The sequence below is a fragment of the Varanus komodoensis genome, unplaced genomic scaffold, assembly GCF_004798865.1.
Source record: "Varanus komodoensis strain SLA01 unplaced genomic scaffold, ASM479886v1 scaffold85, whole genome shotgun sequence".
Classification (NCBI taxonomy): Eukaryota; Metazoa; Chordata; class Lepidosauria; order Squamata; family Varanidae; genus Varanus; species Varanus komodoensis.
Window position 1 is genome coordinate 1,150,359 of NW_025336543.1, and position 22,236 is coordinate 1,172,594.

General features: G+C 41.4%; 1 protein-coding gene across 3 annotated transcripts in view; it reads right to left on the bottom strand.

The window, feature by feature from the left end:
- Positions 1-1,072: 1,072 nt before the first annotated feature.
- The window catches only part of WNT5B (Wnt family member 5B), a 30,626-nt gene continuing 9,462 nt past the window's right edge, over positions 1,073-22,236 (bottom strand). For 2 of the 3 annotated variants that reach the window (XM_044417037.1, XM_044417035.1), the window contains exons 3-4: positions 16,220-16,512; positions 6,814-8,327 (exon numbers count right to left, since the gene is read on the bottom strand). In XM_044417037.1, the coding sequence (XP_044272972.1) occupies positions 7,869-8,327; positions 16,220-16,512 (752 nt within the window). In that variant the 3' untranslated portion in view covers positions 6,814-7,868. Of the gene's footprint in view, positions 1,142-1,696; positions 1,763-6,813; positions 8,328-16,219; positions 16,513-22,236 lie in introns of those variants that run through there. The other variant, XM_044417036.1, reaches the window with a different exon arrangement.

The window sequence follows — 22,236 nt, forward strand, 5'->3', positions numbered from 1 at the left end:
TGTAATAGCATTGGCTTCAATCAGAACCTCAGAGCCAGGGTTGAATCCAGCCTGACTGGGTTTCCCCGAAGGCCATGCTCTCTTCCCCTGATCCCAGTCCTTTTCCCAACTGCTGATTGTTTGGTGGTTTCCCAGCTTTTGTACAGTTTTTTTCTTCCCATTTTGAAAGCTTGAAATGCCTCTCCTATGGCTTACTTATTGCATTAAGAACTTAAAGCCATAATATGCTCTGCCACTCTGCCCACTTTGCCTTTGGCCTCACGCTCTACTGGAGTGCAACCCCTGAGAATTTTTCCTAAACTGAATTCCGCCCTTGGACTCAAAAAGTTTCCTCACCTCTGTCTTAAATGTGTAGGATATTCTTTTATTAAGCTGTAGTGCTGCTGGCACAGTTGTACTGGATCTGAGGAAGCTGCCTATACTAAATCAGACCTGTGGTCCATTAACTGGAGGTGTCTCCCCAGGGTTTCAGGCAGGATTATTTCCTTACCAGTATTTCGAGATACTGGGGATTAAACATGGGACCTTTTGCTTAGAAAGTACACGCAGCAATATCTTTTAGGAGTAATGATGTGGCAGCAAATAATCTAAGTTTTGCAACTCGTGATCTGAAGCATTCCAAAGGTATTCACAGATCTTGCAATTCAGAGCAGCCACTTGGGATACCAAATGGTCTTGAGCCAGCCCTGAATACAGGTCATTGGTGAATATCCTTTTCATAGTCAGATGGAAGAGAAATGAGCAGATCATGTAATGTTATTGTCAATAACAAGAAAATATTCTGTCTCTGGGGTCTTTTGCAGCCTGAGCCTAGGCCCTAGGCTATTGTTTACTCTAAAGAAACTCACTGAGTTTTATGGGTCTTACTCCCAAGCAAGTCTGCATAAGGTTGCAGCCTTAAATTTAGAATATAATGTAACAATTGAATACATAGAATAAAACACTTCAAAAATAAAAGCAAATACCTTTATTCTCAATGTATTATAGGCATGGGGAGGTGGTGATCAGTCCAAGTGGTCAAGCAGAGGGCAGGTCAATAGAGCGGGAGCCAAGTCAGCACAAGAGATGGGGCCAAGAGTCATGAGGGGAAGAGCAGTCTGAATCCCCAGCATTCAGCAACCAGTTCCACAGAAAGAGAAAACTAAGGCACAAAACATGCGGTGATAGGTGAGGAAATCACACAGCCACACAAACACACAGCCACACAAAACAACTCCTTTGGACCCACATCCTCCTGTTCTACCAACAGCTCCTATTCCATAGCGAAGCAAGTTACTCTAAGTGGGAGGACGGAATCCATAGAGCCATAAAAACAGTGATGATAATAATTAAAATAAGAGCTGGTATTCTTAGACCCACACAAAGCACCACCTTTGGAACACAGGAACAAGTTCTGAAAGCATCCAAAAATCCATGCCTCTCTACATCCATCATGAATCCTCCAGAGCAGGCCTATTCAGAAGTAGTACAGTACTAAATTCCAGATTATGAATATCTTCTAAGAAGTAAATGCTAATTTGGTTCAGGAAAAGGTATAGGTATCCCTTTGCATGTACTAAAATAATGAGTATATCCCTTAGGAAGCCAGCATAAACCTTTTGCAAAACACCCAGCCTCCCTTTCCATGGTTTGTATCCCAGACTATAAACACACACCACTGACAACGAAACCCTTCAAAGATCCAAGAACAACTTACTGAGTGAACTGGAGTTGCTCTTGCTTTCTTCTTCTGATCTTCTTATGGAAAGCCAGGTAGCAGCCACTGTAGAGAGATTGTGGGTGGCTTGTTGAAGAAGAAATATTTAATTTTAAAGGCAAAGGGAGCAAAAAATAATGGACGAGCAATGCCCACAGTATTCTGTAGGTAGACTGCCTATGGTTATAGAAAATGTCGTGCACAACAAGGTGGTTAGCGCATAACACTGAGCCAAGGTAGTATAAGTCTTCAAACAACTGATTCACAGCCATGTGCAATTGTATCTAAATGAGTGCAATTTAAAATCCACAGTGTTCTCTGTCATCCATTTTAGAAGTTACCTGTTCCTTTTAGTTATGCAGCCTTCTTTGGTTTTATGCACCTTTCCCATTGTTGCAATGTTTTAACAAACACAGGGATGCATCATGAATAAAGGAAGAACCAGAGAAGAGATTATGAAGATCAAAGTCAAAGAAACACAGTTACTTAAGATCAATTACCTTTTTACCTATAGAAAGAGAAGCATGAGGTCACACGCCCTTTGATGTACAGTAATTTCATTCTTGTGGCTATCTCTGGACCAGCCCCATCTACCTCCTTTTTGTAGACCCTTCCAGAAAACTTTTTCATCAACAAAGTCTTTTCTGATCTCCTCTGATTCACTGTATGCTGCCTGTGAAACCATCCAACACCCTCCCCTGTCCTTGTTATTCATTCATCAAAGCCTTCCCTCTCACTTCTTACTTTTGTCCCTACTCTGTTTGCTTTGGATATAGGCCCTGGGAACAGAGGTTTCGTCAACTGCATGTTCTGGTTGACTACTGGTATTAAACAAAGAGGCCATGTCTCTAGAGTCCAGGGCTGGATGTGAAAAATCTAGGTTCAGATCCCTCTTCTATAAGCGATGCCAGTTCCTGAGTAACTCAGTGCTAGATTGCATAGCATGACAACCCAACTATGTTGACTGTTACTGCCATTTAGCATATACAACTTGTTTGAGGCTTGTCAGGTTGCAAGCATGAATTATGCAAGGATTAAATAAACCCCAAGTGCTGGATATAGAAGAACCTGAAACAGTTCTCACATAACCCTAGAACAAACAATGAGCTATAGGCACTGTAGTTCATGGGTTTATCATGAGTCGTGCTGTGCTGCAGGAAGGAGATTGTTGTCTTTTGTTTCACACACTTGTTATGAAGCAAAAAGTAACTCAATTTGATTTGGAAGACAGTTGGAACAGATACACTTTTTAAAAGATAATACCATTTCCAGAAAATATTTTTCATGCTTTTTATTAACAAACACAGGGCACCATCTTACTTGCCATTAGATGCTATTTAGATGGATATAGGATAATCTGGAGTTCCAGCACAACCTGAGAAAAGTGCTCCAAAGTTGGAGCTAGGATTTTGAATTTAGAGTGTCCTCCCTTCACTCTTGCACTTGCCACAATTATTTCTGCATGGGCCACAGCTTCAGAGTCTCAAGAGTGACCTCAGAGCCAATGTTGATGGGACACAGAGTGGGCAGAAATGGGGTAAATGAAATATTGCTGTCCTATGAGGAAACCTGGTGATGTCTTTGGCTCTTGTACTTGTGAGCCAATGTAAAACACATAGTGCAGTCCTATGACCTCTCAACATCACTTAGGAAACCACAGGATGCTTCAGAATCCCACCTTTGAATTCCTATGTTCCTGGAGCTGGAACTCTGAAGACTGAGCCCCCACTCTGTTCCTCTGAAGATGATGCCAGGTGCCCCTGCCAAGGTCACACCTGGGCCTCAAAGTCGGAAAAAGGGGGCTGCTGTTGTAGGAAGGAGGCTGAGGTTGCAGTTATGGAGATTTCAGCTGGCACCTCAGCTCCCTTCTCTCTGTCACAGGTTGCTACTGCCACACCTTGTTCCTGACAATGGATGTTCATAACTCCGGTTTTGGAGGTTTATGAGCATCAGCTGCAAAGGTGATAGGGCTGCACCGTTAGACAGCCAAATTGAGTCTAAATGTTTTGGAAGGTGGAAGGGACATTGAAGCAATCCTCACTTCTGCACTCCTCATGATCTCCATTGGATACCTCTGCTCCTCCTAGGCCATAGGATTCTGTCCTTACTTCAGAAGGTAATGACCATCCTAACTGAATTGCTAGCTAAGTATGTGCATTAGGATAGTCTAGTTTTCCATATTGCTTGAAACAGAAATATGCCTTCTTCTCCCAAGGAACCGTCCAGGTATATTTATTCCTCAGTCTAAAAAATGTTTAAGTTCCGGTTTATTAAACATTTGTAATTTTTAAAAAGAGTTCAAATTTAACACATTATCATGTATTATGCAGTCATTGCAGAAAAAAGGTGAAATATGAGATCTGGAAATGAAGCCAACAAGTGATTTTTCAGTTTGAGAATAAATTATCCTATATCCCAGGCATGTGTAGTTCACAAATTTCATGGGATTTGGGGATAATTCCAATTCTTGGGGAGCTTTACAAGGAGCAGATCAGGCCATTTTCCTTTCAGTTTTTCCATGAGTGGAAAACTGTTTTCATTGCTTTGAATTACTCTACTACTGGCTTTGGATTTTATGTAAAAGAACATAAATCAAGTTCGCTTACTGTATTCCATTACATTTCTCCCTGCAATGCCAAGAAATGCATGGATTAATAATTTGTTTAAAATCCTACAATTTTTTTAAAGAATGGAACTGTATTTTTAAAAGATTACTGTGTTCTTCCTCACATATTCTGAAACCTTCAATCCATTATCTATAAGATAGGAATCACTAATACCTTTGAATGCAGAAATGGTAAGAAATTGCTAAAAATGCTTGGCTATACGTGGAACTTGTAAAAATCCAGCAATATTTTATTGGGCTGTTGCTCATTTCTGCACATTGGCAATTAAAATAAAGTCATATGGATGTTATTAGTTTAATAAAGGAAGTGTTTCAAATAAGAATACTGTCAGTAAACATTTCCAGTTTTGGCTGTGCCTTCTCATTATTGGCTAACTGCACGTGATCCCTGGGCCTCTGGGTACTGAAAAAGTATTTTCCAACTGTAATTCATTAACACGAAAGTGAAGAAAATAATAATAGTTTATGACCATGTATCCCAGGAGTGATTATTAGAAGTCAGATTGATACATTTATTTGCTAATGAGTGCTTAATTGATGAAGAAAAAGAATTCTGGTTGAGCTTGAGGGTAGCATCAGGACTTCATAAAATACGTGATAAAATTTCCAACATGGAAGCTGCCCTACTGTCCACTCTGATTTGGCCCAGCTCTCCATGGTCTGCTGCAGAGAGGTCTTTCCTATAACCTGATTCATGCCCTCCCCTGCTTTTTTCACTGGTGATGCCAGTAATCAAGGATCTTCTGGATGCAAGGCAGATATCACTGAGGTCTAGTCCATTCCCAAGATGCTTCCTTTTAGGAAGTTGAATGAATCCTACATGTAATCTGTCATGTGTGACAAATGCACATATCTATTTCTTCCCCCCTCCACTTATGTGACAGTGGCAATTTCAAAATTCTTGCAAATGGGTGTATATATGTTTGCCAAGTTGACAAATCACATGTAGAAATCATACTACTTACGTAAGAAATACAGCTTTTCTTTAGCCATGCTCAAGCATGTTTGTTGCAAACAGTAGATATTTTGAATTTAAGTGTAGGCTGTATTGCTTTGGGATGCAGATTGGAGCTGGTATGATTAGGATACTCCCTATACCAAAAGTAGCATCATCATAAATCTGTGCACATAGAAAACTACATGTTAAGGAGAAGAAATCCAACCTAGTCTTCACCCAACCTGCTAATTCACTATGTACAGAGAATGTTCTTTAGCAGGAGGCACAATCCCCATTGTAGTCACCACTTGGAACTAATCTGTTTGCTCTGGTGGAACGACACAGCTGCTCACCTTCTGCACCAGTTTTCTAACTCCTTCTTATATGCGGTGCTGCCTTGGCTCTGCTCTCCTTTCATCCAATTTTCTGGTGAGTTTGTCAGTCTGAGAACAGGATGGAGTAAGACTCCACAATTTTCCCTGAGGTCCCTAGAAATGTGTCTCAAAATCAATGAGAATTACTTTGAGGAATGATCTGTATTCTTCTTTTTGCCTTTTGATGTGCATATTTAAATCAAGCCCTGTTTATAGCAACAGATAACTCATGGAATTTAATAGATCTGTATTTTGAAAAGTATTTATATTGCTTGACACAAACAGATATACCTGGGCAACTGCAAATGCTAACATTACTATTCAATCCACGTGGCCAAGCCTGCTGTTTATAAGTCTAGGGGGCACGAAATAGGTTTGTGGTGGTTTTCTTTGGTACAAATTGTCAATTGTTGAAATGATTGAAAAAATGGAATTCCTGCCATTACTGGTAGTAGCAAGGAGGCAGAAGTGGAAGCAGTAGGCAGCTTAGTCCAGCCTTCTTTTACCTAGTGTCTTCTAGATCTTGTAGACTACAACTCCTAGCATTTCTATATTGGCTGGCCGCAAGTAGAAGGAGCTGGTCCAAAATATCTGAAGAGCACCAGGCTGGGGAATGTGACCTTAGTCAATACCAGCCAGTTATCCATTCCTGGTACAGAACTGTCCTCCTTACCCTGCAGTGGTAACCAGTTGCTTCCCCTGCTGAGCCATTTCAGCGGCCACCTTTGAAATAGGTTGTGTGTTTTGACTGTTGTTTAGCTTTTAAAAGGTTAAATCCACCTTTTAAATTTTAAAAGGTTAAATATGTGTAAATGAATCCCTCTGCTCCACTGAGGTCTAAATCGCAGAAGGAGGATTCAATACGGTAATGTTATGTGACGAGTATGTCACTGGCCCGTGCCTTCACCATTATAAACTTAACTCGGGATGGTGAAAACCAAATCTCACCATGTGAAGCACTATATAAATCAAAACGTCTTCAAGCAATGCTGATGTTTAAAAAACCCCCACAAAACATCTTGGTGATTTTACCATGTCAAAAAGCAACATGAGAATCAGGTTTAACTGCCATAAGTTTTATACCAGGAAGGAATCCAACTTGGCAGAAAGTTCCTGTGCTGTGAAGTACATTAGTAGCAGTGACAAAAGACAAATGTGCTCACAAAAACCAGGGCAAGGGTGAGAACAAGGGATATTTAATGTTTAAAAGAAAGTGTACATCTATGACAGGGGCAAGGAGGATGAAAAGGAGTGGGACACATGAGCATCCAAGTCCAAGTCCATGTAGAGGCTGAGGCATCATGATTTTTGTTGCTGTTACTTAGTCTGGGGTGTGTTTGTGTGTCTCTGGAGTCCAGAGACACTGGCACAGAACATGGTCTCCTTCCCTAAACAATCCATGGAAGCCCAAGAGACAAGTAGCCAGTTTCTCTTTCACAAGGAACATAAAGACCAACTGGCAGGAAAAAAAAGAATTTCACTTTTGACCACTTTGCCTTTTCAGAGCTTTGGTAGAATCTGTCCTTCCCCCACCCCCACTGCCTTGTACATTCTGCAAAATGCAGAAGAACCAGATGCTGGGCTTCCATCAGGATAGAAGGGTCAAGCAGCACTTCTAGGTCAAAGGTAATGTTTTCCTTCACCCACTTGAGCCAGGGGAACCATCTGCCATCATGAAACAGTCTCTCTTCAATCCACACATCAACTGCATGGAACACTGCAATTTTTCAACATTACAGACAGGCGATTTCCCTTGCGGTGGTTTGGTATCCCGCAGCATGTTTGACAAGAAGCAGAAAATGAAACCAAGTTCTTTTGGAAATCCATCCAAGGCACTTTCCTCGGCTCTAAACACCCAATGTGAATTTCAGCCTTAAGGTAGCAGAGGGAACACCTCCCATCCTTGTACTCTTGCAATACAAAAACTGTAGGCAGATTCCTTTCACCACTGACCTTACGTTTCCCTTTTATCCTGGCTGAACTGTGCCAAGGGAGCCCATACACAATTCCACCCCTCACTTTTTGTGCTCCCCACTTAAATAATTAAAAAAGAAGCCACCCAATCAGCCAGCTGCTCTAATGCGAATACTTCTGACCCTCCCCAAGTCTCTTAAATAAGCTTCTTTAATTATCATCATCATCATCATCAACATCACCGTCTATTTATTTATACAAATATATAAAATATATTTATATAGATTTATATAATATAGATTTCTAGCTTTTGTGAGCTTCTCATTTACACACATACTGATCAACAATCTCTGTGCACTTTTTACACTTGACATAACAGCACCAGTGAAATTTGCAGTGGCAACGTTCCACTTGCACACTCTTGAACTGGTCGTAGCCCCGGCCGCAGCACATCAGCTCACAGCCGTCCATGCCTTCTGAGGTCTTATTGCAGAGCCGGCCCTGGGTACCCAGTGAGCCTGTGGTTTCATTGCGCAGACAGTAGTCAGGGCTGGGATCAATGTAGACCAGGTCCTCTGGAGTAGGTGAATTAAAGCGATTGTTCACCAGCTCCAGCTTACCCTTGCGGTTGATTCTCATGGCAGCAGCACTGTCGTACTTCTCTTTGAGAAAGTCACCCACTTTGCGGAAGTCTGCCAGCTGCAACCAACAGGTCTTGAGGCTGCAGGAACCCGAGACCCCATGACACTTACAGGCAACGTCAGCCAGCTTGTACACAGCCTATGAAAGGCAAAGGTAAAGATGGAATCAATTAAGTTTCATCAGCATCAACATCAGGCACACCATAACTGAAAAACAACTACTCTTATACATTGTTTAATCAGAAGAATGCCCCCTTGTGTTTAATGGGTGAATGGGCACAGGATTTGCAGTCTAAATCCCTTCCCTGCAGTTTTTAAAATAAAATGATTTTCTTTATATGCTAGTCCACGCTTCCTCTAAGTTGAGGATATGGCTCTCCACTCAGTAATCTCCACAACAACTCTGTGAGGTAGGTGTTCTGTATTTATTTCAGTATATTTATATGGCCATTGTATAAGTTAACACCCTCTAGTCAAATTGCCTTCTTGTGTAAAACACCCTAGTTTGGCTTCTAATTAGCTCAAAACACTTGCTTATCATTTAAAAATGCATGACCCACACCCTGTCTTAAAGATGGAAGTCCATGAGCCAGAGTGACTTGCACAAGAGTGAGTTGGCTCCATTCTGGGCCTCATGAAATGGAATCTCAGGGGCTGAAATGTGAGAATCAGGATTGTTGCACAGGTCCTTCCTTCATCAACAAGCACATGGATACAGCAGCCATTTGCCTCCTGTTTGCCACCTGGTGGTCAATCACTTGTCTACTCTCCTTTTCCCATTATTACTTTGTTCAGCCTTGAAAGTCTGGTGAAGAATAGAATTTTTAAGTGTCCAGAACATGCCACACAGGCTGTTCTAGATAGACGTCCAAGTATGTTGACTGAATCTTCTTTTTAATTATTTCAAAATAAGTTTTAATCAACATCCTTAGACTTTTAAAACTAGGCATTGCAAGCTGGAAGCCCAAAATTAAAGCCTTTAAAATGTGGGCTTTGGTGCAAATACTCTAAACAAGGAAGGTACTTATTTCTCTGTATTTCTCATTCATATATTACATGTTTCATGTAAGTTAAGAACAACATGTGCCTATAGATGTAATCTCTGCATGGAACAACTTTAAGTTTGGAAACATATGCATTAGACAGGTCAAAGATCCAGAATTGGCTGCAGGTCCCTGTCAAATTTGCATTCAAAGCAAGCCCAGGTTTGTTGCTACATAATGTGTGGAATGATCCTGAGAGATTTTGTACATATGAAGTCATCCTAAGAATAAATAAATTATTCAACATCTATAAAGGGAAAACAAATTGATCTAGCCTGAAAGGTTTCTCATATTAAATACATTCCCATGCATGGCAGTGATAATTACACACAGCTTGAAAATAGCTGCTTTCTTGATCTTCTACGGTAAGTTAAAAATGCCACTAAGTAATTAGGCAAGGAAGCATCCAGACTGTGAGAATTTGCCACAAATTATAAAAATTAAAGCAGGGGTGCAGAAACTCAGATCACCTCACCAACACCTCACATTGGCCTTATCCCCTTTCCCCCAACCTCTGAGTGTTCAGGGTAAGTGTTAACGAAGCTTTTCCCCCCATTCTAAAAGTGTGAAAGGCCTCTCCCAAAATTTAGCTATTAACAGCAAATGCTTTAGCATGCAGCCCTATGGCTGCTAGACACTGCCCAGCTGTCCACTAGACAAGAATGGCCTTGGAGGTAGCATCTTGGGGCAGGGAAGGAGGGAGGGAGCCGAGCTCCATCAACATACACAGTATCCTGATGGCAGCTCAGAATCTCTTTTTGTGTCCCAGGGCAAAAAACTTAGACAACCAAAATCAACCTTTGCCTCTATAGTCCTTTCACCTTCTAGAGGATGCCTGTAATCCTCTGAATTTAGAGCATTATAGACGGGCACATTGGATTGCACTGTATACCGAAAACAGGATGGCAGTTTTGCTTCCAACCAGGCCCTGTCCATCATTGAAAAGTTGCCCCAAGAGTTTTTCCAAAATTGGATGCAGCCCTTAGGCTGAAAGAGACTCTTAACAGAGGAAGCAGGAGGAGCCAGACTAATAGTCTAATGGCACATTGCATAGCAATCTTACTAAAGTTAAGCAAGATTAGTTCAGTGCCTAAGTGGGAACCCCCTGGTAGTCCTACATATATCACCTTGAGCTCCAGCATGAAAGAAAAGCAAGAAGTATGTGTGTGTGCATTTGTCTGTGTGCTGGTATATTCTGTAGATGTATTTGTGTGCTGCAGCACTTCCAATGATTACAACGGAACCACACATAATTAGTACCCTCATTGCACAATTCTAACATAAAAACTACACAATTCAACTCATTTGCCTAGTATAAGATGAAGTTTCAATTAGAGATGAGAGATTTGTGATAAGTTGCTGGGCGCTAACTGCTTAAGAAAGTCTACCAAGATGGGCATGCATCTTTTGAAAAACCTGTTTCAATTCTGAATCTGTAAGAAACTGACATCAATCCAAATGGAAGCAAATGCCATGGGCCTTTTTAAATCCACCTCAGGAAAGAGGAGAATTGACTTGGCTATATGCACAGACATCCTGAAACAATCTCTTTCTCTGGCAGAGTTATGGTCTGCTCCATTTAATGATGGTGTGATGTGTGGCTTAAGTCCATCATGAACACAATTGTGATAATGAGAACAGTCTTCAAAGCCATTTGAAATGATAGGTGTATGGTGCAAATAAAGCATTTGGGACCCTGTCCAGCATGGGTGTGGGTGGGTTAGAAGCAATAATCTACATGCAAAAGAGGAGCACCACAAAATGGAGAGGCATTCTGGCTCTGCAGGCCTAGGAATAAGGAAAGATCCAAAAAAATTAGCCTCATGGCTTTAAGAAAGCATTGGAACATTTTTTTTCTTTTAACAGTAAATATTCTGCTGTATTTCCGAATTTTTTGTTCTTCAGCTCTGTAGCTACAATAGAGCCAGGAAAACTAATTGTATTTTCTCCTGCTTTTTAAAATTCAGAGCATTATTTGAGCAAGAGCTCCCCATGACTTTGCCACGAGACCTTTTTTGAAGTGTCAGAGTAGAAATAATATCATGATAATATTCATTTGCAAACAAATTTCAAGATACTGGTCCTCACTTTTAAAGCCTTCAGCAGCTTAGAACTAAGATACCTTAAAGATTTTCTCCTCTGGTATAAGCTCATGTACACTCAAGTAACTCTGCTTAGAAAATTTTGGATATTGAATCAATTAAAACTATAACAAATAAATATCTAGGTCCTCCTGCCTTAGGTTTGGCAGACATGAACCCTTAAGACAGGGGCTTTTCAGTTGTGGCACCTTTACTCCTGAATGATATCCTTAAGGGAAGCTTGCCTGTCTCCATCACTGTTCTCATTTTACTGCATGGTTAAGATGCATCAGCCATTCTGATTCTATTATCTTTTTCAGAGAGATTCTCAAACTATAGGAGTCTGATCATGATCATGGGTTCTGTTTCTTACTGCTGCAGCAGGGTAAGAACAGATATTGCCTTCATTTAGATTTTTTGTTTTTATAGTTTGTTTTTAATTAAGCAGCCTTTGTTTTTTCTTTTAATAAAAAACATGAGATATACTTGGATTGATTATTGATTTAGTGTCTTTAAGCATAGGCAGAGTGCCACTCCCTCAGTATAGCATAACAACAAACAGCTGGTACTCATTTAAGATAAGGGTGATGGGGCTTTTACTCTTGCACAGAGGCTTGAGCCCCAGCACCTCCTTTCTTTAATCAAGGCATGGGAAGCTTGACTGACTTTTTTTTTAAACTAGGAAGTGAAGAAAACCCCCTTGTTCATTTTCATATGAACAAATTAAACGATAATCCCACCAATCCTCACCCATTCTAAGCAACAACTCTCATCTGCACTAGATTGATAAACATAATGTTAAGTTTCCACTTTTTTTAAATGAAAAAATAACTGAAGTGCAAAGAAAAGACCTGTAACGGAAATAGGGGAGGATGAGGAGTTGGTGGAGAAGGAGATCCATCTCACAGGAATATAGACTAATCTGGTCCTTATTGCTTGAGCAAGCACAAAAGTCTTGCCATATGGGTGGAAAAATCTCTGGCGTGCCCCATTGATTAAAGGCATTTTTTTTCCCTTTTATGTTAAGATCCAGCATATCATTAACCCATTAGTCCACTGAGCTGGACATAAGAGAAGTTAAGAATTACCTCTCAGTCAGCGAAGCAGTTGTATGTATCCCAACCATATGGTGCTTAGAGAATACCCAAAGAGCAGATGGGTATCTAAGCACCCAATGAAAACCATAACTAAAAGGTAAGTGAGATGAATTCTAGCTTCTACATTGTGATCTATAAAAATGCAAGTGTATAGGCCACTGGTGGAATACACATACAGAATAAAGTCTGCTGTATATAAAGACTGTGTGAGAGTACACTGCATGTCTGTATACTCTGGATGAGAACTTTGAATAGATGAATTTCAGTCACAAAGTGAGTAAGCTTTAACATCGACTGGTTGTTCTCCATTATGGATTTTTCTGAGGCAGACCCTGATGACATAGGCCAGCCTTCCCCAAACTGGTACCCTCCAGATATTGACCTACCACTCATAGAAGGCCCCTTGGGGAAGGCTGACAATGAGGTTCTAGAGGCCAAACTAGGTACGATGGGGTCAGATCGTCTTCGTGAATGAGGGTTTGCCCCAGTCAGACATAAAGCAGGGTCAAGAGACACCATTCTAAGAGTAAGAGGACATTAGTCCTGTCCTAGCTAACAGGACCCTATGATTCAATGAGCTTCAGACTGAATTAGCCTTGCTCCAAGAGTTGCTTGGCAGCATCTATGACTGAAATCTTGCTTATGGACTAAATTTGGCATGGCACCTCAGAGCAGAGAGGTAGCTCTGCTTCCCAGCTCACCATTGTTATTTATAACTATACTGGAATTCAGCCATGCTGCTAAATTTATTACTCGGATCCCAGTCCAAGTGCAATCAATAGGCTTACATCCAAGTCATATGTGCAAGTGTACAACTCAGTATGCCTATACTAAAAGGGATAGCAGTGTATCAACAACCAAATAGAGTCCTCCTATATCTCCCATGTGAATTGGGAATAGCCATGCGCCAGGACATTTGGCTCAGCTATGGAGTAGGGTGAGAGACTCCAGAGGAGGCTAAGACATCTGCCACTGGAAAATTGACCCTGCAGAGGGTTTAAAATCTTGGCAAGTGTTTAATTGTGGAATGTGTTTAAAATCTGCCTGTCTTCCTATCCACTTGAAACTCCTCTCTTGTTCTCCCCATGTAAGAAGTGTGTAATATAAAGGGAAATAATGGAGAATTCCAAGGTGGGTAATTAAGCAAGCCCCCTTTCAGCCTTGCTTGGCACTGGATGGAGTGACTGATGATAGAGGCCTGCTGCATACTGAACGGGTAAACAATGTAGCAGGGTAGCCTTAGCCCAAGAGCCAGGGGACAGATAAGGTACAGGGTGGTGGGAAAGAAGGGAAAATGGAGACCAAGTGGAGAAAGAGACAGATGGAAGGAAAGGGCAAGCTGAGATAGCCATCAAAGACAAACAAACAGGGGCAATAAAGTTAAATGTCGCGGCCCTGAAAATCGGAGAGTGCAGTGGAGCAGTGATGGGGTCAGGACCGTGTCTAAAACTGAAGCAAACACAGTCCTGTTCCCACCCATTGATAGTTCTTCCTGAGAACCAAAGTGGGACAGAATTCCCTGTCCATCACTCAGGCGGCCAGGACACCAAGAATGGGGGAAGGGAAATCTCCCCTGCATGCAAAATGCCATTTAGGAACCAAGGAAGGCTGCAAACCCTAGTCCCCAAACCAGAGGGACTCAAGGAAGGCAAATCCACTAATGCACCAACACAGGGATGCAGAACACATATCTCCCTCTGTAGCACAGGTAAGCAGGCAACTTCTAAATTGTTTAAGGAGACAACTAAATAAAAGGAACAGGTAAGAAAGGCCCCAGCAGCTGTGCCCCTTGTCACCAGTGGTGTCAAGCTACCATATAATGGTCAAGCAGCGAGTGCTGGTGATGATGAAAAGAGAAAAGCTTTTGCTCATGCTCTGAGGCTGCAGAAGGCCCCTGATTCAATCTGTGGCAACTCTGACTGAAAGTATCCCCTCTGAGAGCAAAAGGCACGTGCCTGGCAGTTGTGCTGCTTGCTGAGATAGAGAGCAATGCAGGAGCTTGCAGGATCATTTAGAGGAGGCTGGCGATTCCTATGTTGGTGGGACCCATTATCCATTGCAGCTTTTAATCTGTGCTCCATGGTAGCGAAGCTACTTTGAGGATGGATTTTGACATTGTGGATAGCTCCTACAATGCTCAAAATAGACATTACAATGGATAAACTGTCCCACTGAGATTACCATGTCCTGTCATGCCACTCGTCCCAGCCTCAGACCTTGGAGAACTGCTGCCAGTCACAGTAGGCAGCACAGATTCAGATGGACCAATCACCCATCTCAATGTAAAGCATCAGATTAGTATCTCCATGTATTATCTGTAAAACCACATTCCATGTAGCACTCACTGTTTTGATTAACATGCAAGCCAGGGTGAGGGAATCCATCATGCCAACTAAAAGTGCTATTGGTGCTACACTATTTGCTTGTGCCACATAATTTGCATTTGAACAATGACATTGTTGGATTCTGCCCATATACTCAGCAAAATAAATATGCACTGGGAGAATTCTGTTTCCCTGCAATAGAAAAACTTCTTTAACAAAAGATGTCTGCAGCCTCTAAAGCAACAGCTGCGTGATTATTGCATGAGGGGTGGGGGAATGGAAAGGAGCTGTGTATAAATTTTCCCACACAGTCTCTTACTATTATTCCCACCTCAAAGCCAATGTGAAACCCCCTAAGGAAGCAGAAACCAAGCATATGTGCATCAAAGATGCACACATCCATTCAACAGACTTCTGGGTTGATTCATATGTTACATTACCCACTCATCATCGTCATCACAGTGCATTTATATCCTGCCTGTTTACCTCTTGCAAGGAACCCAAGGTGGCCATCCTGAGCCCCTGTCAGGATATAAATGTTTTACATAAATAAATAACTTTCCTCCACTGTGAGGTAGGTGGGACTGAGAGACAGTGAGCACTTCTGGATTTCCCAGGTCCCCAGTCCAATACTCAGAGTACTATGCCACACTGGCTTTCTTTCACCTGTGTGCAGGTGTTCTGATCCAACAGAAATTCAACAGGTTACACTTTCTTCTTCATGCCAAGAAAAGGCATGAAGAAGGCAAGAAAAGCAGCAAATCAACTGTAAGTGCAGAATGCGTTCATACATGCATTTTGTCTTTTCCTTTGTTAGAGAAGCTGAATTTTCCAAGGAATGGAAAAAGTAATGGATGCAACTTGAAGAGCATTTGGTAGGCTTTAATCCCACTAAAATAAACATGAATTAAACCCTGAACTCTGAGCTCTTGTTTAGTGTAATTATATTTATTAGGATAAAATAAAAGGTTGATCTTAAATCATCCTCCTTATTGTTATGGCCGTGCACTGGTTTTAGTTTACACCTGGGATCTCCAACATAGAGCCTAGAAACAGCAGTGTGCCTACAGATGTCTCTCTTGGTGTGGTCAGGCTCCCCACCTTTCCTGATTCCTATTTTATTTCTAAAGATTCTTGCATTATTATGCTGAAAGCCTGACATACTGCAATGGAAAGGGCTGCCCTACAGCACCGTCTTTACTGAGTCCAACAGAGTGGTTTTGGGCTTTGGAGCTTGGATCTCACTTTTTTCTTTTACTTAGATTCTTGGGCAACTTATTTGTCTTTTGGCTTCTAGAAAATGTTTTGCAACCCGCCATTGCTGCCATGGCCACTACTTTACGAACTGGGAAGCACCCTCCATGGCAACCATTTTGTGAGAATGGGCATAACACTGTCAGCATTTCCATGGTGTGTCTGGCTCATCGAAGGTGGGCACCCATGATCACTTCCCAGAGAAAAAAGAACATAGGAATAATGATCTTACCCTGCGACCCGCCTCGTTGTTCTGGAGATTCATGAGTGTGCGGGCCTGCTCCTCGGATCCCTTGGCATAGTTCCTCTCTCTCTCCCTGGCATCCACAAACTCCTTTGCAAACCGGTAGCCATATTCCACGTTGTCCCCACATCCACCCCACAGCCAGTCTCGAGGCAGGTCCTTTGGACGGGCTGTCCGGCTGCAGCCGCAGGTGGAGAGCTCCCCTTCACGGCAAGCACGGCTGATGGCATTAACCACCCCTGCAGCACTGATGGCATAGGTGAATGCAGTCTCTCGGCTGCCTGGCAGAAAGAAAGGGGAGATGACCAAAAGGCGTTATACTCAATTTATACAGACACTGAAGGTCTAGAAATCAATGCTTTAACATGAGCACCTGTAATTATGCATTGCTCACTCATGTTTTGATAATCATTCCTTCAGAGCAACCTTCCCCAACTTGATGCGTTGCAGATGTTTTGAACTACAACTCCCAGCATGCTATGTCAACTGGATCATGCTGGGAATTGTAGTCTAGCACATCTGCAGGTCACTAGGTCAGAGAGGGTTGCTGCCAAGCTTTGTGTTCAATGTGGGAAAATCTTATCATTCTTCTTGAGGTGGGAAAATCTTCACTACAAGTAACTGTACATTGTGAAACAGGGGCACTCTGGGAAGAAAGACACACACTGCTGCTCTAATGTTCACACAGACTAACAGTGCAGGTATCATGCTATTATCCCTCTTCAAAGAGAATTCCATAGTCTTCTCCTTCCTTGCTTGAATTCCTCCTCCCTAAGGGTGGGTTCGAATATGCACATACACTGCTGAATCAGGTTGCTTTCTGTAGCCATTTTACATATCTGCATTTTACATATCTGCATACATAACCATTTTACATATCTGCATGCATCGTCACACAGTGCCCAGCACAGACGCTGAGCTACCACAAAATACAGTTTGGGATAACTTTGTGGCAGCATTCTCTATGCACCTAATACCCTAACTTGATATGTACACAGACTATTCAGAAATTCATAGATTATTCAAGGATCTGGGTTCCCCTTTCTGAAAAAAGAGCAATCTGCACTATGAACAAGAAAAATACTTGAATATTTTTGCTATACAGTTCAAGGGATCAGAAGGAGGTAAGGATAAGAATCTTCTTTATCAGTTGTGTAATTCTCATTGTAAGCATCACTGTACTTTTCTGTAACATCATGACTTCCTCACCCTGTCTTTACACAAGTCTCAAACAAAAACCTGCACTCCATGCTTAATCAAGACTCCAGTTTTTTCTCAAGAATTCCGAATTCTAAGATTTTTTTTATTTTTCTACGTTCTTCAAATGAGACATCCTTTCAGAAAGAATAAGGATTTTAATTTTTAAACCTTATACTTGGTGAACAAGAACAGTAAACACACATAAATATTCAGCTGAAAATCTATGCAATTACCTGAGAGTATATCCCATTGAACAAAGTAGGGCCTATTTCTAAGTAAACCTGAACAGATTTGGGCTGTATACCGTCTTTGTATAGCTTGTTATGATCAAAGTTTTATATTCATGCACAACTGGGAATCTGATTTTTTTGGGGAGAAATGCAAGAACTACACATGGCTATACAGTTAAGTTTGTAGTAATCTGGTTAAATTATAGTTTACAGCTGGCCTGGGCAATTTGTTTAGCAACTAGAGCTTGTTGGAAATGGAAAGGTTGCAACAAATTCACATATTTGTATATGCATAAGAAACACAATTTGCATAAAATGTGCATTAGTATGATGTGTATCTAAGCATTGCTTGTTGATCTGTAACGCTTCCTCTATAATTTTTTCCCTTTTCTGATCTGAAATTAAAATGGCAGGCGAGTGCTGCCTTTGGGGATGCTAAGAGCCAGCCTCCCATAACAGCAGCCCCATCTAGGAAGTCTCTGGAAAGAAATTTGGCATGCACCACTCAGTAGCTGCTTAAATTAGCATTATTATTAAACTATGCACAGGAGCATCTGATGCCTGAAGGGGCAGATGAAGGAACATCAACAACTTTAAGCAACAAATGCAGAGATATTGACAGCGCATTGAATGCAGTATTTTGCATTTAAAAGCTGCATTCCATTTAAGTGTAGCAGCACAGCCTCCTCAAATGGTTGATATTCTACTTAAAGAAGCTGCACATTTTTCCAGCACCTATGACAGTAACTCTACATGAGTCATCTATCTTCAACTCACTCATCAAAACTTCCTACATTTTCATATTTCAAACATTAAATGGTCAAAACCCTATTATGACCCTTCAAAGTATAAACTGGGCTTCAAACAATGGAGAATGGAGATCATGACACATTTGCTTCTAATACACTTTTTAAAAAAAGTTGGAAGTCACCAAGTCATTCATACTCCAGTTACTGTAATACTGAACTGCTGTAACCTGCTCTACATGGGGCTGCCCTTGAAAACCAGGGAATTTAACTGATGCAAAATGCTGCTGTCATGTACTTGACTGGGATTTGATTAGCCTTCCTCTAGATGCTTTGGACTTCAACTCCCATCATCCTCATCAAGCATGGCCTAAGGTACGGCTTGCTGGCAACTGTAGTTCAAATATGTCTAGAGAGCACAAGGATAGGGAAAGATGAGGTTGATGTTCGGAAGATATCCTTCTCGTTTTGTTCGATTTGCACTGGTCACCTGTTTGCTTGCTTGCTTGTTTCTGAACTGCTAAGAATTTTTAAAGTTATTATTAAGAACATAAGAAAAGCCATCAGACCAAAGATCCATCCAGCACTCTGTACACACAGTGGCAAACCAGCTGTCCACAGGTTCTCTTGATCAAGATTGATACAATACCTCCTCCTGCCCCAGTTCCTGAGCAACTGGCGCATGCAGACATGCCACCTCTGGTAAAGAAGACAGCGCACAGCCAGCAAGACTAGTAGCCACTGATAGCTGCCTCCCTCATGAGTCTGTCCAGTCCCTTTTTAACGCCATCCAGATTGTCGGCCATCAACACTTGCCATGGCAGCAAATTACATTGTTTAACTATATGTTTATTTATTTATTCATTTCACTTCTATAGCATCCAATAGCCAAAGCTCTCTGGGTGGTTTATAATATGAAATGATATTAACAAATAAATAAATGAATTTGTGGGGGGTCAATCTTTAAAACTCTAAAGGGCTGGGATGGGTATAAAACAACTGTTTTCCTCCCATTTTCAAGTAGCACAGCTGAATGTGATATAGTTAGAAGCAAGTTTGCAACATGCCCTCCTGACTGAGGTTCATCAAGCCCTGGTTTACTTGCATCATTACCTCTATGATTCACACATTTCTTCTAATTTTATATTGGATTGATTAACAATAATTAAAATATGATATGATACAATATGATAAAATGTGGGATTTAATTACAACCATGAAAACTAGAAATATTTGTTTGAAAGAAACTAAAGTGCTTAGTATTTTAACAACAAAGTTAGTTTACAGAGTAACTCAACTGAGGATCCTCTGTAGAAAGAACAGAAGAAAAACAATAAGGGCAAGGGAAAATTTATGAACTTGGAAAAAATATACTTACCAAAAAATCTACAAAAACACTGCAGTTTAATGTTAATAGCTGAAATATTTAAATGTTTGCAATTGTAAGTCTTTTTTCATGATTATAGGGTTGGGCTGGAAAATACAAAGAAAGTCTGGAATGGATTAGGGAGGGAGGAACAGACTGTACAGCCCTATTAGAATATAAACCCTAATAGCAAACTCAAATCTCTAAGCGCCTGTCCTTATATAACCAAAATGTCACCACCCAGTCACAACAGGGAGCAAGGAAATCTAAGGTTTGCAAAAGTAACACCCACCCCACAAAAAGTCCTTTAGAAAAACCCTACAAGAGGGCACCCCTCCTTCCAAACAGCCTAGTAAGGGCTGGGAATGCTCTTGGGTGGCTTCTCCTTTGTGTTCAGCCCCTTTCTCAGCGGTGGTGGAGTGGGAATTTCAGCAAGTGGGCACACCTAGTTGGCTGGATGCCCAAAAAGGCATTTTCTACAAGGCAATAGTTTCTTACAGGTTCCACTTGTACTTTTCTATTCACAAATGTTTACTTTATGTCAGTTATATTATCTTCTTTAAAATTCAGTTATGAACTGTATATGAGAGAGTAGTTTTTTAAAGAAAGAATTCTTCCACTCTACTAGTAGTTGTCAAATGTTCTGATTCAAGAGCAATTCTCAGTGTGCCAGCTGTATGCAGAAGTGGAACTGCATGGCAAGTAAAATGCCTTAAAAGCACAGTCAGAACTACTGACGATTATGCATTCCCTATTCCTTCCCATCTGGAATCCTTTGTAGCCCCCCAAATCAGATACTTCTATCCAGAGATTGCTTCTGGGCGTGGAAGCGCTGATGCTCTCACAGAAGTCTCTCACCCATAAAAGTTTCCTCATTCAATTCAGTAGAGGGGCATGATCTGGATACAAGACCCATCTCTGAACTGGGCCCATGTACTAGGAACACTGCAAGTTGCCAACTGCCTTATACAAAATCAGACCTTGATAAATCAAGCTCAGTACTTCCTGCAGTCCAGACATGCTGCATATGGAAATGTTGAGGGATGGACGTGGGACCTTTTGCAAGCAAAGCTCTACCTCTGATCAGTGGCCCTTCTTACTCTGCTGCAATCAGTGGTGTGTATATCTGCTCTAGGGCTGCATACCTAAGAACACAAAGGAGTCTGAATCAAGGGAAGTAGCAGTTATTTATTATTTATACTCTCCAAAGTTTTCTACCTGGTGTGGGATACTTTGTGTCATGAGTTTCTTCCTCCCACTGGGGAGGTCACAGAACAATGGGCAGGATTCCATGTGACTAGTTCCAAGTTCTAATAAATGAGGAAATTGTATTGGAGGCTGTATTGAAAATTGCCAGTCACTGTGGCAAGTCTAATGCCCAGCCCAGTTCTGAGCAGATAAGCAACCATTTTGTTTCACCAGCAGTGCCCACAAACCACAACTGCAACCTCCGCCTCTGTGACGGTTACTGAGTCTGAAATATTCCCTTTGATATTCCCATTAGTGGAGGCAAGTTCATTAATAAACAACTCTCTATAAATGAAGACAGAACAACTGGATAACTAACAAAAGATTTCAATCAGGGTTATAATCCACTGAACTGTCTCTCACATTCTGACTCATGTGTCATAAAGTTCCTTTTGCTAGAGATTCTCTGAGTGTTGCCATTAAGTCAAGAGTCATAAATATGCAGAGGCCTTCCCAGACTAATTTGCCCCATATAAAGACTGACTGGCCTTAATGGAAAGGAGTAGAGGTTGCTTCATTGCCCACTAAGAGTTGATGGACACAACTTATGGAGAGTTTAGTTCACCACATCCCTGGATAGCTCCATTGGCAGATGGTCCCTTTGTATATTATGAGATACCCTGGCCCCCTTTCCACTCCAAAATCAAGCATTGCTCCGTTTCCCTCAAGGACTGAAATTGGGTCTCAATCAGACGTTACGGTAAATCTCTATCTAGCAGCTCTGTCTATTGTTTTCCCTTCAGTTTTACTCTGAAGCAGACATAAGAGGGCAACCCAGAACTGAAAAGCTGCTCTGCCTATCATGGAAAGGTACAGATCCAGATCGGGACCCTTCTGTCTATTCCAGAGTGACAAGGAGGGAAAGGCATAGAAATGTTTTAATTAATAAATAAATAAATAAATAAATAAATGGCATCGCTGCTAGAAACAGTAATGTGTGTTCTGACCCTAGATGAGCCAGCCATGGAGCCACATACTTTAAATAGGGGTAGGCAATGTGTGGCCCTCCATATACTTTGGTCTACAGCTCAGATCATCCCTTACCATTGGCTAGGCCAAGGCTAAGTGTCAAAACATTTGAAGTGTCACATGTTGCTTACCCCTGACTTAAACTCATATCTATGGCAAACACCTAGAAAGCCATGAGAGCAGGAGAAGCTCAAGAGAAAGTGCATGTACGTGGTGATCGTCTTTCTTCAGTATGGTATATAAGGT